This window comes from Carcharodon carcharias, chromosome 9 (genome assembly GCF_017639515.1).
Source record: "Carcharodon carcharias isolate sCarCar2 chromosome 9, sCarCar2.pri, whole genome shotgun sequence".
Lineage (NCBI taxonomy): Eukaryota > Metazoa > Chordata > Chondrichthyes > Lamniformes > Lamnidae > Carcharodon > Carcharodon carcharias.
In genome coordinates, this window is record NC_054475.1 from 37,349,841 (window position 1) to 37,363,124 (window position 13,284).

The following is a 13,284-nucleotide window of genomic DNA, read 5'->3' on the forward strand; positions in this document are numbered from 1 at the left end:
TAGCTCTATCACATGCTGCTTCTGCTGCTTGTAACACAAGTAGTCCTGTGTTGTAACTTCACCACGTTGACACCTCATTTTTAGATATGTCTGGTCCTGTCATACCCACCTGCACTCTTAACTGAAGCAGGGTTGATCCTCTGGTTTAACGGCATGGTGGAGTGGGAGATTTCCGGGCCATGAGACTAAGGATTATGGTTGTAAACAATTCTGCTGCTGCTGATAGCCCATAGCACCTCCTGGAGGCCCATGTTTGATTCGCTAGATCTTTTCAAAACCTATCCCATCCAAACCAGCGAGTGCCACACAACACGATGGAAGGTACTTCTCAATGTGAAGGCAGGATTCATCTCCACAAGGACTGTGTGGTGGTCACTCCTACCACAATTGTCATGGATCGATGCATCTACAACAGGTAGATTGGTGTGGACGAGGTCAAATAGTTGCTGGTCCCCTCACCACCTGCCGCAGACCAGTCTACCCTTTAGCACTCGGCCAGCTCGGTCTGTAGTGGTGCTACTAAACAACTCCTGGTGATGGATATTGATTGCCCCCCCCCCCACCCCCCCAACCCAGAGTACATTCCATGCCCTTGTCACCCTCAGTGCTTCTTTTTAGTACCTCATGGAGGAGGTACTATTTCATCATCAGAGGTGGAGTGAGGGTTCTAGGTGGTAATCAGCAGGAAGTTTCCTTGCTCATGTTTGACCTGTCAAGACTTCATGGGACCCAGAGTAAATGTTGAGGACTTCCAGTGCAACTCCCACCCAACTGTCCACCACCATACTATCACCTCTGGTGGGTCTGTTCCACCGGTGAAACAGGATGTACCCAGGGATGGTAACGATAGTGCCTGGGACATTGTCCGTAAGTTATGATACCATGAGTATGACTATGTCAGGCCATTGCTTGACTTGTCTGTGAGACAACTCTCCCAAATGTTAGTAAGGAGGGCTTTGCAGGGTGTTGCTTCTGGTGCCTTGGTCAATACTGGGTGGTCGTCCGGTTTTGTTCCTTTTAGGATTTGAAACAGTGAAATAATTGTCAGATTGCTGTGGATCTGGAGTCACATATAGGACATGAACGAACTAGATAGGTTTTTATGATAAACAACAATGGTTTCATGGTCACCATTACTGAGATTAGCTTTTTAATTCGATTTATTAATTGAATTTAAATTCCTTGGTGGGATTTTAACCCATGTTCCCAGACCATTAGCCTGGGCCTCTGGATTACAGGTGGTGACATTACCACAATGCTACTGCCCACCCATTAGCATTCTCAGCTTTCTCTGTAGTTCAAGTGCTTAATCCCCAGTTAAATTGTCCTCTGCTATAACCCCTTAAAGCGAGAACATCCTTGCCATAAGAAGCTACAACTGTACACAGTATGGCGTAAATGAACCAGTGGATTATACAAGCCCATTCCATTACACCACTGGGTAAACATATTTAAAATTGCTGAAGAAAGACATTTTATCAAAGCTTTTCATCTTGCACTCATCAGAGCAGCTACATAAGAAACCAGCAAAGCGATGAAAAACTTCACAAGTATTGCTGAAAAAGAAACATACTAAAGTTCTGTACTACCAAACAACTATCTTTTTAAATCTTATTTGTTTTACTGCCTCAGAGTGCACTGACTGTTTCAATGAGCGACCCATGATCATTTCTGTAGTGTGTTAGAATCTGCTTTTAGTCATCATGTCACATTGTCATTCCTGTCCCCCAGATTTATTAATGTTCATTCCTTAGCCATTTGAGGCATGTAGAAATCTAGAAACACATTTCCCCAATATAGACATCCTAAACAAACTTGTTATTGATTAAAAACTAGGATTGATACCCTACTTGGCGGCTTATAGTAGAATCCAATTTGTTCCCATTTGTTTCGTATTAATTAATTTACTTTGATCCAAAATCAACACTGTCAACACTAGTTATATATTTCTGTATCTCATTTAAGAGCTACACTGATCTCTAGAAAGCAAATTAAATCCTGAAAATGTACCCAATTTACATTACTGAGCCAAATCTTAAATGGTGCCTATGAAGTCGAGTTTCCCTTGATAAAATAAGAATCTAGAGGTTTATCATATTTAAGATTCCTAGTATTTGTGCACAATCCTGAGGCACATTATTCCACTTCCTTGCCAAATTCTTTTCATTACTTTGAAATAGCTATATCTTATTTTAATTTCACTGTCTACACTCAAACTGCCATCTATCATGCCTCACAGCTCCACAATATCCAACTTCAATCTTTTCTAGCTCCAGCATTCAGTATTTCTTTTTGTTTAAGCTTGTCCGCTTTCAGGACCCTCTTGCTAGTTTAAATTGACCTCCACTATTTATTCTGTCTACAGAGGCAATAGAACTCCTGCTTGTGAAATTGCCTGCCTTTTACCCCAACATGGGCAACATGCCTTCAGTCTAGGGTTTCCAACTTCAATTAAATGTATCCACGGAGGTTTAATCACATGACTTGCCCCCACACTCCAGCCATTAGTTGCCAACATATCCATCCTAGTGATGCATTGCCTTCCTACACCAATGGGAAAGCAAAACGACTCATTACCTAATTGGATGATGCTTCACTGTCAGTTAAACAGCCCTTTTTGCCCCCCATTTTCAGTATTTTTACACCTGGTAAAGAGAAATGTTCAAAGAAAATGACTAAGCATTTTTTCTAAAATTCCCAATAATTTTTCTCTAGGGTTGTACACAGCAATGCCCGGGGGATTGATCTTCAATTCCTGGAGACTCCAGGCCAATTCTGGAGGGCTGGCAACCCTACTTCAGTCACTAAGCGCCACACCCAAGTTCTGCTGTTTCTCTATCTCCATCCCACCTTTAAGGTTCCTGTTGAAACCCACTTTTTTGGATCACACAATGGTAATCCCTCCTCATATCTCTTCTTTTAGCTCAAAGTCCACAATTGTACTTGGGCAACAGCATAACGAGTTGCAACATTGTTCTATGCTACAGATGCCATATAAATCCAAGTTGCTCTTCAAATGTTCTTTGCTATGGCCTCAGCCTTTCACTTCAACTTGAAAGAAACATCATAATTTGAATGTTTAAGCAGCTTTCCTATGCTGCTGGGGATATATGCAGCTGGTGACAGACAGGTAGTATGAACTAGTTACTGATATAGATCTTTGGAGATGCAGCAAATATGGAATAATAGAAGCTAACAAAAGTAAAAATACATTTAATCGCATCAAATCAGACCACATGAAGTGCTTGCACAACCTTTAACCCGATCAGCAAAAGTACATGATCCTAAACTTTCAGCCAAGGCCAATCTTATCAATGCATCTGAAGTGTTTAAATTTTGAGTAATTTATGTTAAGAATAAAACTAAGCATCTAAAAATGTTGTGCACAATGCAAGGGAAGTAAAAACAATGGTGTGTGTGTGTGTGTGTGAAAGTACAAGAAAAGGCACAATTTGTGTGTGGATGTATTTATTACAGCATTAGCTTCATCATATGACAAGAGCAACAGTACATCAATCACCCACAGGACAATTATTTGACAAGTCGATTGTACAAGTCAACAAGCTATTATATATGACACGGTATGCATCAACTTCAATTATTTATTAGCTTCTTAAAACTGCAGGATAAAGGATTCACTTAAAACCAGTTACAGTTCAAGAAAAACACACTACAAGCTATTAGTCCATCATTCTCCTTATACAATAGCAAACACTGCTAACCATTAGCTTTTACAGCCAAGTACCTGTATGTAAGCAAATTACTATCTAGTACAATATTTATCACAAATCTGTATGTTTTAAAAATTTCAACGATTTGGTTTAAATCTGTATGTACAAAACTGCAATTGAAAACAGATTGTAAACTTATTTAAAAAAGGTAAGTCACAACAAAAAAAACAAGCTTGTCACCTGTCATATTACCTGTCAAAAGTAAAGCTACTTCAATGTGCAACTATAGGGATGTGCTATTAATATAGCAGCAGTTTAAACACTTAGGGAAGCATGCAGGCAAAAAAGCGAGAAAATTAAAAAGTAGATAATAGGAGCTTGTCTCATTTCCCCATCCTGAGTAGATTTCTATGCTTTAATGGTGCTTTAAAAAAATTACATGCATATCAAAAAAAATCTTCAAATCAGCTATTAAGCATGAACACAATTTATTGTATGTGGCAAGGATCAGTGAAAACTAGTTCAAGCCACTTCGCTGGACTTGTGATAGTGCTAACTTTTACAAGGTCACAATGCACATTTTACATGTCAAATAACAGAGAGAGATACCAAACTGAAATAATATATGGAGTCTCTCTGTAGTCCACCATTTGCCATTGTTAGAAATGACAAACAGGCTTTCAGTAACAAAATATCCACACTTGAAGGGTAAAATTACACATACATACATGAACTCAAGGCTATATTTATTCCCTCTAATGTTTTCCCCAATTAGGGTTGCAGGTCTTGTAAATGACAATTACTTACCAACTTCAGATGTTTGTTGAGTGCAAATTCAAAGCCAGATATCTGGCATTTGCTAATGCGAATCCCCAAATAATTGGAGGGGTGTTGAAAGTTTTCTTGTAATGAATCAGTAAAACATTCATCACCTTACTGTATATGGCAGATTATATAATGACCACGTATCTTCTCTCTCCATCATTTACCATTAACAGGCATTCATCGACCGGAGTCTTTTATATTGACATCTAAAACGTCTCACAATTAAAGGTACAAGAGATATGGCTTCTCTGTAGATGACCTGCATTGACTTTCTCTATATATATATATATATATATATATATAAATATGTTAGTCACTGTGTCAAGTAGCTCCATACTACCCACAATTATTTTTGAGGTGCAAATAACAAGACTAGCCTTGTTAGGTGGAGCAATGAAACAAATGTATATTTGCTCAGTAACAATTGGGCCACTGCATGAATCCCCTGAGCATGCTCAGCTGATGCAATGGAATGTAAATGTGCTTCCTCAATGGCAACAACTGTGGCATTCTGATAGGAGTTCCATCCTACAATGGGGCTTCATAAGCATGCATATTAAAAATAAAAACATCCCATTTATTCAATAACAAAACCCCTTTCAAACTGACAGTGGGTAAGTTTCACAAGATCAGATTTAGTAACTCAGCTTAATTATATAAAAACATAAAAAAAGTGCAAAATAATATTGTACACTCTCTCATGATAAAAACTTTAATTTGACCTCAGTGTTGTCGGACAGCTTTCTAAACTTTCTTTCCAGGGAAGGAGGTCGGGATTAACTATGGCAGGTCCTGGGCGAGTAAGAAATCAACATCCTTGCTTTCAGCTGCGCTTGGTCTTTGAGTGTTGAATGAGCCACTGTAGTGTTATATCTGAAATTAATTTGTAGAAAAAGAATTAGAAATGCAAGTGGCATAAAAGTCTACAATAAGCGATTTGTAATACAAAACGTCACTGAAAGCCAAGTGCAATTTTAAAAACACAAGAAGCAAATCCCAAACATGAATTGCTTTCTGCACTTAAAGTTTATTTATGAACTACAAATTTCTTCAGTACCCAATGTTCAAATTTGGTAGCCTCTCCCAAAGACCTGCCAATGTATTTTGGGTTGAAGTCTAATATATTAACCAGAATTCAATCCATTGATCAGTGCATATACATACCTAACAGTACAAATAAAACCAAATATATTTATAAACTATCTACTCTGATTTTTAAAAAGCCTTTCACTGCTTTTTAATTATAAATATAAAAAATAGGCTGATAGGGTCAAAACGTCTAATTTATTCCTAGTACAATAACATGCATAACTGAAATGACAAGATCTGGAAAGAACTCGAGCTTTTTAAAAATTATGCATTCAGGGGATTTGAGCATCACTCGTATTTATTGGCCATGTCTATTGGTTTTTTTGGCCATTTCAAAGGACAGTTAAAAATCAACCACATTCCAGTATCTGGAGCCATACATAGCCTAGAATGATTAAAGATGGCAGATTTATTTCCCTTAGTGAACCAGCTGGGTTTTTACAATAATCCACTAGTTTCATGGTCATCATTAAGATTACTAGCTTCTTTTATTCCAAATTTACTTAATTAATTGAAGTCAAATTCCCCAGCAGCCACGATAGAATTTAAATTCATGCTTCCGGATCATTCGTCCAGGGCTCTAATTACTAGTACAGTGACAATAACTATGCTACCATACTTTATTCGTGAATACATCACTGCTACTAGAGTTCCATCACAGGATCAAAATGCAGTTGATGATTCAGAATTTGGCATTCATTAGTTTTGGTTTCCTCAGGCCCTCAATATATTTACTGCTTTACAATGCATTCCACCTTGAGGAGTTTGACATATTACAGTGGAATCTGCCTTTATTGTATACCATATCAGCTACTAAATGCAAATGAAGAAACAACCACAAGTTTGAAGTTTGCAGCTTATCTACTTCAGGAGTAGAAAAACAGTAATAGTAAAACGAAGGAGACTACATATTTAAAAAAACCTTTTATCTTCAAAGACTATTTCCAAGAAAAATAAAAATTTAATTGGGCCAAAACCATGGAATGAATACTGGATTGCCTACTTTGTAGGGGTATCCCACATAATGCAGTAAAGAGGAGTGTCATAGAATTTCTATTTTTTTTAGTTCACCATACAACTGCAAGAATGAAAAGCAAAATAGACAGGTTTCAAGCAGGATTTTTAAAACAAAATTGAAATAATGCCATACCCACAAAACGTTTTGAGCAAGTTTTATGTAGTGAAAGGGACTTATATAGTACTTTTAATTGATCACTGTAAACACTGAAGCTGTACTTGGCTTGCTGACTTTGAAAATAACCTTCTCCCTTTTAGCACTATTTCCCACTTCCTTTCAAGGCCACTGAATGGACACTGACGAACAGGGAAAATCAAAAGTTGGTCAATCAAGCCTGTCCTATACAATCATTTGATGCAAATCAGCATCATGACCCCAATGCTGTCGCTGCCAGTGTCCACGTAATCTCAAAGAGACATGATCCTAATTGTGCTTCTCACATCCTTCAATGACCTGTATCTCACTGCTGACTAGGCCATCCTCTAAACAGCAGTTAATTCCTCATCTGAAAGACAAGTGGTGCAAAATCAGGATAGAGAAAGATCAATAGATTAGACTACGGGAAGACAAATGGTTCATTATTTTCAGCAATGACCATAACAATAATGGCCATGAAAAACTAACAATGGTGTCGCCAACATACCGTTAAGCAAACACTCAGTTTACATGTTCCTGGGCTTGAAGATCTCATCTGGCCTACCCTAGGAAAGTAACTAGTGAAAGTAACTGGAAATACTGCCAGAAGTGTGGCAATCTGCAAGAAAGCTGAAGCTTCTTTTATCATCAAGACTTCAGGTCTTTGACAAATCTTATTTTTGCTTGATGCTGGAATATCGTAACCCTACATGCCAGGGACACAGAAATCTGATCTCTTTCTCAACAGACTAAAGGAAAACCCATATTGAGAAATGGATTGGGTAAATAATAGTATATTGACTCATGTCAAATTAACTTCGATGATCGCACTCTTGCCCAAGTCAAAGTTGCAAGATTAATCCTGGTTCCAGGATTAAAGCACATATTCTAGATTGACATCACAGTACTATGTTGAATCAATGGTTACATTATCAAAGGCGCATGCTTTGAATTAAATGCTAAAACTAGGCCAAATTGGCTGCTCTGTTGATTTAAGTGAATGTTAAAGAATTGGCATTATTTGAAGGGGGGGGAGACGGGGACTTTGTTTTAGCTAATATTCTTCTGCCAATCATTAATTTATTCAGTCATTCACCTCATTGCTGTTTGCAGGATCTTGAATAAAATGGGTGCACTATATACCTGTTAACAGAGGCTACATTTCATAACTTATCGGCAATAAATCACTGAACTTTGGAGAAAAGACAGTACATGATTACCAGACTCTCTGACTACCACTATCCACTCTCTGCATCAGAAAGATGCTGCTGGACATCAGCCCTCTACAAGACTACAAAATAGTACAATTGTTTATGCTTAAACTAAAATTCCAAAGTGATGAAACAAATTAGATTGGTGCTTCCATGATTCAAATCACAATTAATTCCAGCACTGGAAATTGTTATAAATGTGCAAACTTTGCTAGTTTTAGAGCGTTACACTGGTGAGAGCAAAACGTCTTGCATCAGTTGCAAACAAACTATTATCTCAGTCGAAGCCAGTATTTTTTTTTAAAAACGAAGAAATATGAAATCCCAGTTATTTACTGAAAGAATGAAGCCACAATATTCCACTCTTTAAAACAGGAGAAGTTTTATCATGCAAAAGTCAAACAAAGTAAACACTAAATACCATCTTAGGATAATCACCCATACTTTCAAACCCAGAATCAACAGGAGTTAAACATGAATTAACTGGCAAATTATGGTACAACTAAGTCAGATCTTAGGAATTGGCTCAGCAGTCCACACAGCACATTGAGGTCAACAATCTCAGGCACAAAGTCCTTCAAAACTCTGCCTTCCTCATGAAGAATTTGAGCTCCTCTCCTAGGAGACAGCCTACTCCCCATCTAACAGCAGTGCACAACAAATCAAGTTCCATGAGCATGGTCTTAACTTAAAATGACACATACCCACAGGACCTCCTCAAACGTCTGGATGGTGTAGATCCAATGTTATCTTCAAGTAAGAGAAACAGCTGCACTAACCATGTCTTAACTTATTCCCAACTTCTGGAACTAGCCTCTTTTTTCTTCAGTCTGCCTGTGCTGCACCACTGGACTTTTTTATTTTTGCTACTGAGCTTGGATGGTTTTATGACCTTTGTTATGGTTCAACAACTGTGTCTCCTCAGGAGTTTTGGTTTCCAATCTCAGTTTCAGCCTTGATTTCCTTTAGAAAAAAGTTTAGTTTCTCTTTTCAGTTAGGGTACATCTCAAAAAATACAAGCTTTGAAACCACGGATTCCATCACACTAAGGGATTGCATAACATGTAAACCAAGTGAAGCTTTGAGCAAGCAAACATTATGATACTCCAATACTACAGGATTGAATAAAGCACATTGTCTACCCAGGAATGTATCTACAAGAATCTAAAAACAAACATTATTGTTTTCTGATGCAGAAAAGATATTCAAGACGCCAGAGAATAGAAGGCTTGAACAACACACTGCCAAAAACTGAAGCTGCTTTTCTCCCCCTCGTACTCTCCAGGCTCATCCACTTCCCAATCCTCCAACTACTTAAACTCCAATTTTCAGCCTTTGCTTCTTTCCTTCAAAAACTATCAACCTTGCCTCGAATAACCCACCTTTGAAGTGTGCAACCTCTAAGATCCTTAAGCCAGTTATCACTTCAGTAATATATTCATCAGTCCCCTCATTCAGCATTCAAATCCCTTCATTCATTTTCATCCTACTAATTGCAGCAAGACTGGTCAAAGATACCAATGACATTCTTTGTTGTAAACTATTCCTCCATGACCTCAGCTTTTCAATAGTGTTGACCTCACCTTCCTGTTCACTGCATCTCCTCTATAGTCAACCTTCCCAGGACCGCTCTTCAGTGCTTTCACTCAAACAGATTCACCTTCTACAACCTCCTTCAGTTTTACATTCCATTAGTTACCTCTTATTTTCCACTACTGCTTGCTATAGGCTTAAACCTGTTTAAAGCATCTCAGAATGTTTTCTACATTAAAGACACTATATATTATATAAAAATAGGCGATTATTTTAGGACAATGATTTCCCAGGAGGACTCCAATGTGGGACTTGCACTTTGATTCAATTTCAACCAATAGGCACCAAAATTTAGAAAGAAGTCAAAGATGAGCAAAAGTAGAGGCTTCACTATCCAAAGACATTTCTTGAAAATGATGTGCCTTAACAGGACCGGGACTAATGTCCTCACAGGGAGATTTGCTTGTGCTGTTGGGGAGGGTTTAAACTAGCTTGTCAGGGGGATGGGAACCTGAGGGGTAGCTCAAATTGGAAGGCAATAAAGCCGGTTACAGGAAGTAGAAAAGTAGTAAGCAAAATTAGAAGGCAGGCAAAACAAAGTTGAGCATCAATTAGGCTTAGAGTGTGGAATAACTTTTTTTTAAATATATATGCATTCATGGGATGTGGATGTTGCTGGCTAGGCCAGCATTTATTGTCCATCCCCAATTTCCCAAAGGTCCTTACCCTTTGTCAAAAAGACAAAGTTAAGGGCACTCTACCTGAATGTATGCAACATTTGCAACAAGGTAGATGATTTAAAGGCACAAATAGAGGTAGATGGGTACGATCTAATTTCCATTATGAAAACGTGGCTACAAGATGTCCAAGATTGGGAACTGAATATTCAAGGATATTCAATATTTAGAAAGGACAGGCAAAAAGGAAAAGAAGATGGTGTTGCGCTGACAATACAGGATGGGATCAGTACATTAGCAAGGGAAGACCTCAGATCAGAAGAACAAAATGTGGAATCTATTTGGGTGGAGCGAAGAAACAGCAAGGGGCAGCAAACATTGGTAGGAGTTGTTTATATGCCACCAAACAGTTATGTTAGTGTGGGGCATGCTATTAATCGGGAGATTAGAGAAGCATGTAGCATGGGCAATACAGTAATCATGGGTGGCTTGATTCTGCATGTAGACTGGGTAAATCTAATGAACACTAATACTGTGGAGGACAAGTTTCTGAAGTGTGTTAGGGATGGTTTTCTAGAGCAGTATGTTGAGGAAGCAGTATGTTGACTAGAGAAGAGTCTATTTTAGATCTAGTATTATGTAACAAGAAAGGGCTAATAAATAATCTAGTTGTAAAAGAAACTCAGGGATGAGTGACCATAGTATGATAGAATTTTACATTATGTTTGAAAGTGAGGTAGTTCAATTTGAAGCCAGGTGTTAAATTTGAACAAAGGAAATTACACAGATATGAGGGGCAAATTGGCAGAGGTGGATTGGGGAAATACATTAAAAGGTATGACAGTATGACAACAATGGACAGTCTTTAAAGAATTACATAGTGTGCAGTAATTATACATTCCATCAAACCAAAAAGAAAATAGTCAGTCAACCTTAGCTAATAAAGTTAAGGATTGCATAAGATTAAAAGAAAAGGCCTATAAAGTTGCCAGAAATAACCTGAGGATTAGGAGCATTTTAGAATGTAGCAAAGGAGGACCAAGAAATTGATGGAGAAAGGGAGAATAGGATATGAACGAAAACTAGCAAAAAACAAATAGGCTGTAAAAGCTTCTATAGGTATGTTAAAAGGAGGCGTCTGGCTAAGACAAATGTGGGTTCATTACAGCAGACTCAGGAGAATTTATAATGGGGAATAGAGAAATGGCAGAGAAGCTAAATGATTACTTTGTGTCTGTCGTCACTGAGAAAGATACAAGAAATCTCCCAGAACTGGAGGTCCAAGGAACTAGGGAGGAATTGAATGAAATTAGTATTAGTATGAAGGATGTTTTGGAGAAATTAATGGGACTGAAGAGTGATAAGGCCCCAGGACCTTATATTCTACATCCCAGAGTGTTGAAAGAGGTAGCTATGGAGATAGTGGATGCATTAGTGATCATCTTCCAAAATTCTATAGATCCTGGAATGGTTCCTGCAGATTGGAAGGTAACAAATGTCACCCCACTTTTTCTTTAAAGGGGAGGGGGGAAAAGAGAGAGAAAAAGCAGGAAACTATAAACCTGTTAGCCTTACATCAGTAGTAGGAAAATGCTAGAAACTATTCTAAAGGCTGCGATAAATGGATACTTGGATAGTAATGATCTGATTGGGCATAGCCAACATGGATTTATGAATGGGAAATCATGTTTGACGAACCTTTTGGAGTTTTTTTGAGGATGTTACTAACAGAATTGAAAAAAAGTCAGTGGACATAGTATGCTTGGATTTTCAGAAGGCTTTTGATAAAATGCCCCACAGGAGGTCGGTCAGCAAAATTAAAGAACATGGGACAGAAGGTAATATACTGGCATGGATTAAGGATTGGTTAACAGGCAGAAAACAGTAGGAATAAATGGGTCACTCTCGTGTTGGCAGGCTGTGACTAAGTGCGTTCACAATATATATATCAATGATTTGGATGTGGGGAGCAAATGTAACATTTCCGAGTTCATGGATGACAAAGCTAAATGGGAATGTGTGTTGTGAGGAAGATGCAAAGAAGCTTCAAGGGAATTTGGACAGATTTGGTGAGTGGGCAAGAACATGGCAGATGGAATATAATGTGGAAAAATGTGAGGTTATCCACTTTGGCAGGAGGAACAGATATGCAGAGTGTTCCTTAAATGGTACAGATTAGAAAGTATAGGTGTACAAAGGGACCTGGTGAACTCGTCAATAAATCACTGAAAGCTAACATGCAGGTGCATCAAGCAATCAGGGAGGCTAATGGTATGTTAGCCTTTATCACAAGAGGATTTGAGTACAAGATTAGTGAAGTCATGCTTCAATTATACAGAAGCTTAGTTAGGGCACACCTGGTGTACTGTGCGTAGTTTTGGTCCCCTTACTATAGCAAGGATATTACTGCCTTAGAGGGAGTGCAACAAAAATTCACTAGACTTGTTCCTGGGATTGCAGGTATGTTCTATGAAGAGAGATTGGGGAAACTGGGCCTGTATTCTCTAGAATTTCGAAGAATGGGAGGTGGTCTCATTGAAACCTACAAAATAGTTAAAGGAATAGGTAGGGAAGGTGCTGGTGTTTCCCATGGGTGAAGAGTCTAGAACCAGGGGGCACAATTTCAAAATAAGGGGGAAGCCACTTAGGACCAAGACAAAGAAATTTCTTTTATTCAGAGGGTTGTGGGTCTTTAAAACTTTTTACCCCAAAGGGATGTGGGGCTCAGTTACTGAGCATGTTTAAAGCAAAGATTGGCAAATTTCTAAATACCAATGACAAAGGGATATGGGGATAGTGTAGGAAAAGGCATGGTCATATTGAATGGTAAAGCAGACTCGATGGGCTGAATGGCCTACTCCTGCTCCTATGTTGCAATGCGTTACAAGCTGCTTATTGTACTTCTGAGCATTGTATTGATAATATTTTGAGTTACTTTACGCTTCAACCTTCCACTTTAAATGAAATAACTGAAGTGTGCGCACAGGATAGCACAAAAGTACATTTAATTTAATACTGCAAATAGGATAATTGTTACCTCTGAGGGTCATGCAACTATGGCAGATTATTTAAAAGGGCACAACTTCAGATCCATTTACTTACAGGAAGTGTAACAAAACTGTTGG

General features: G+C 38.3%; 1 protein-coding gene across 3 annotated transcripts in view; it reads right to left on the bottom strand.

Moving 5' to 3' along the window:
• Nucleotides 1-3,451: 3,451 nt before the first annotated feature.
• The window catches only part of LOC121281961 (ADP-ribosylation factor-like protein 8A), a 50,357-nt gene continuing 40,524 nt past the window's right edge, over nt 3,452-13,284 (bottom strand). For all 3 annotated transcript variants that reach the window (XM_041195244.1, XM_041195245.1, XM_041195246.1), the window contains exon 7: nt 3,452-5,369. In XM_041195244.1, the coding sequence (XP_041051178.1) occupies nt 5,320-5,369 (50 nt within the window). In that variant the 3' untranslated portion in view covers nt 3,452-5,319. The remainder of the gene's footprint in view (nt 5,370-13,284) is intronic.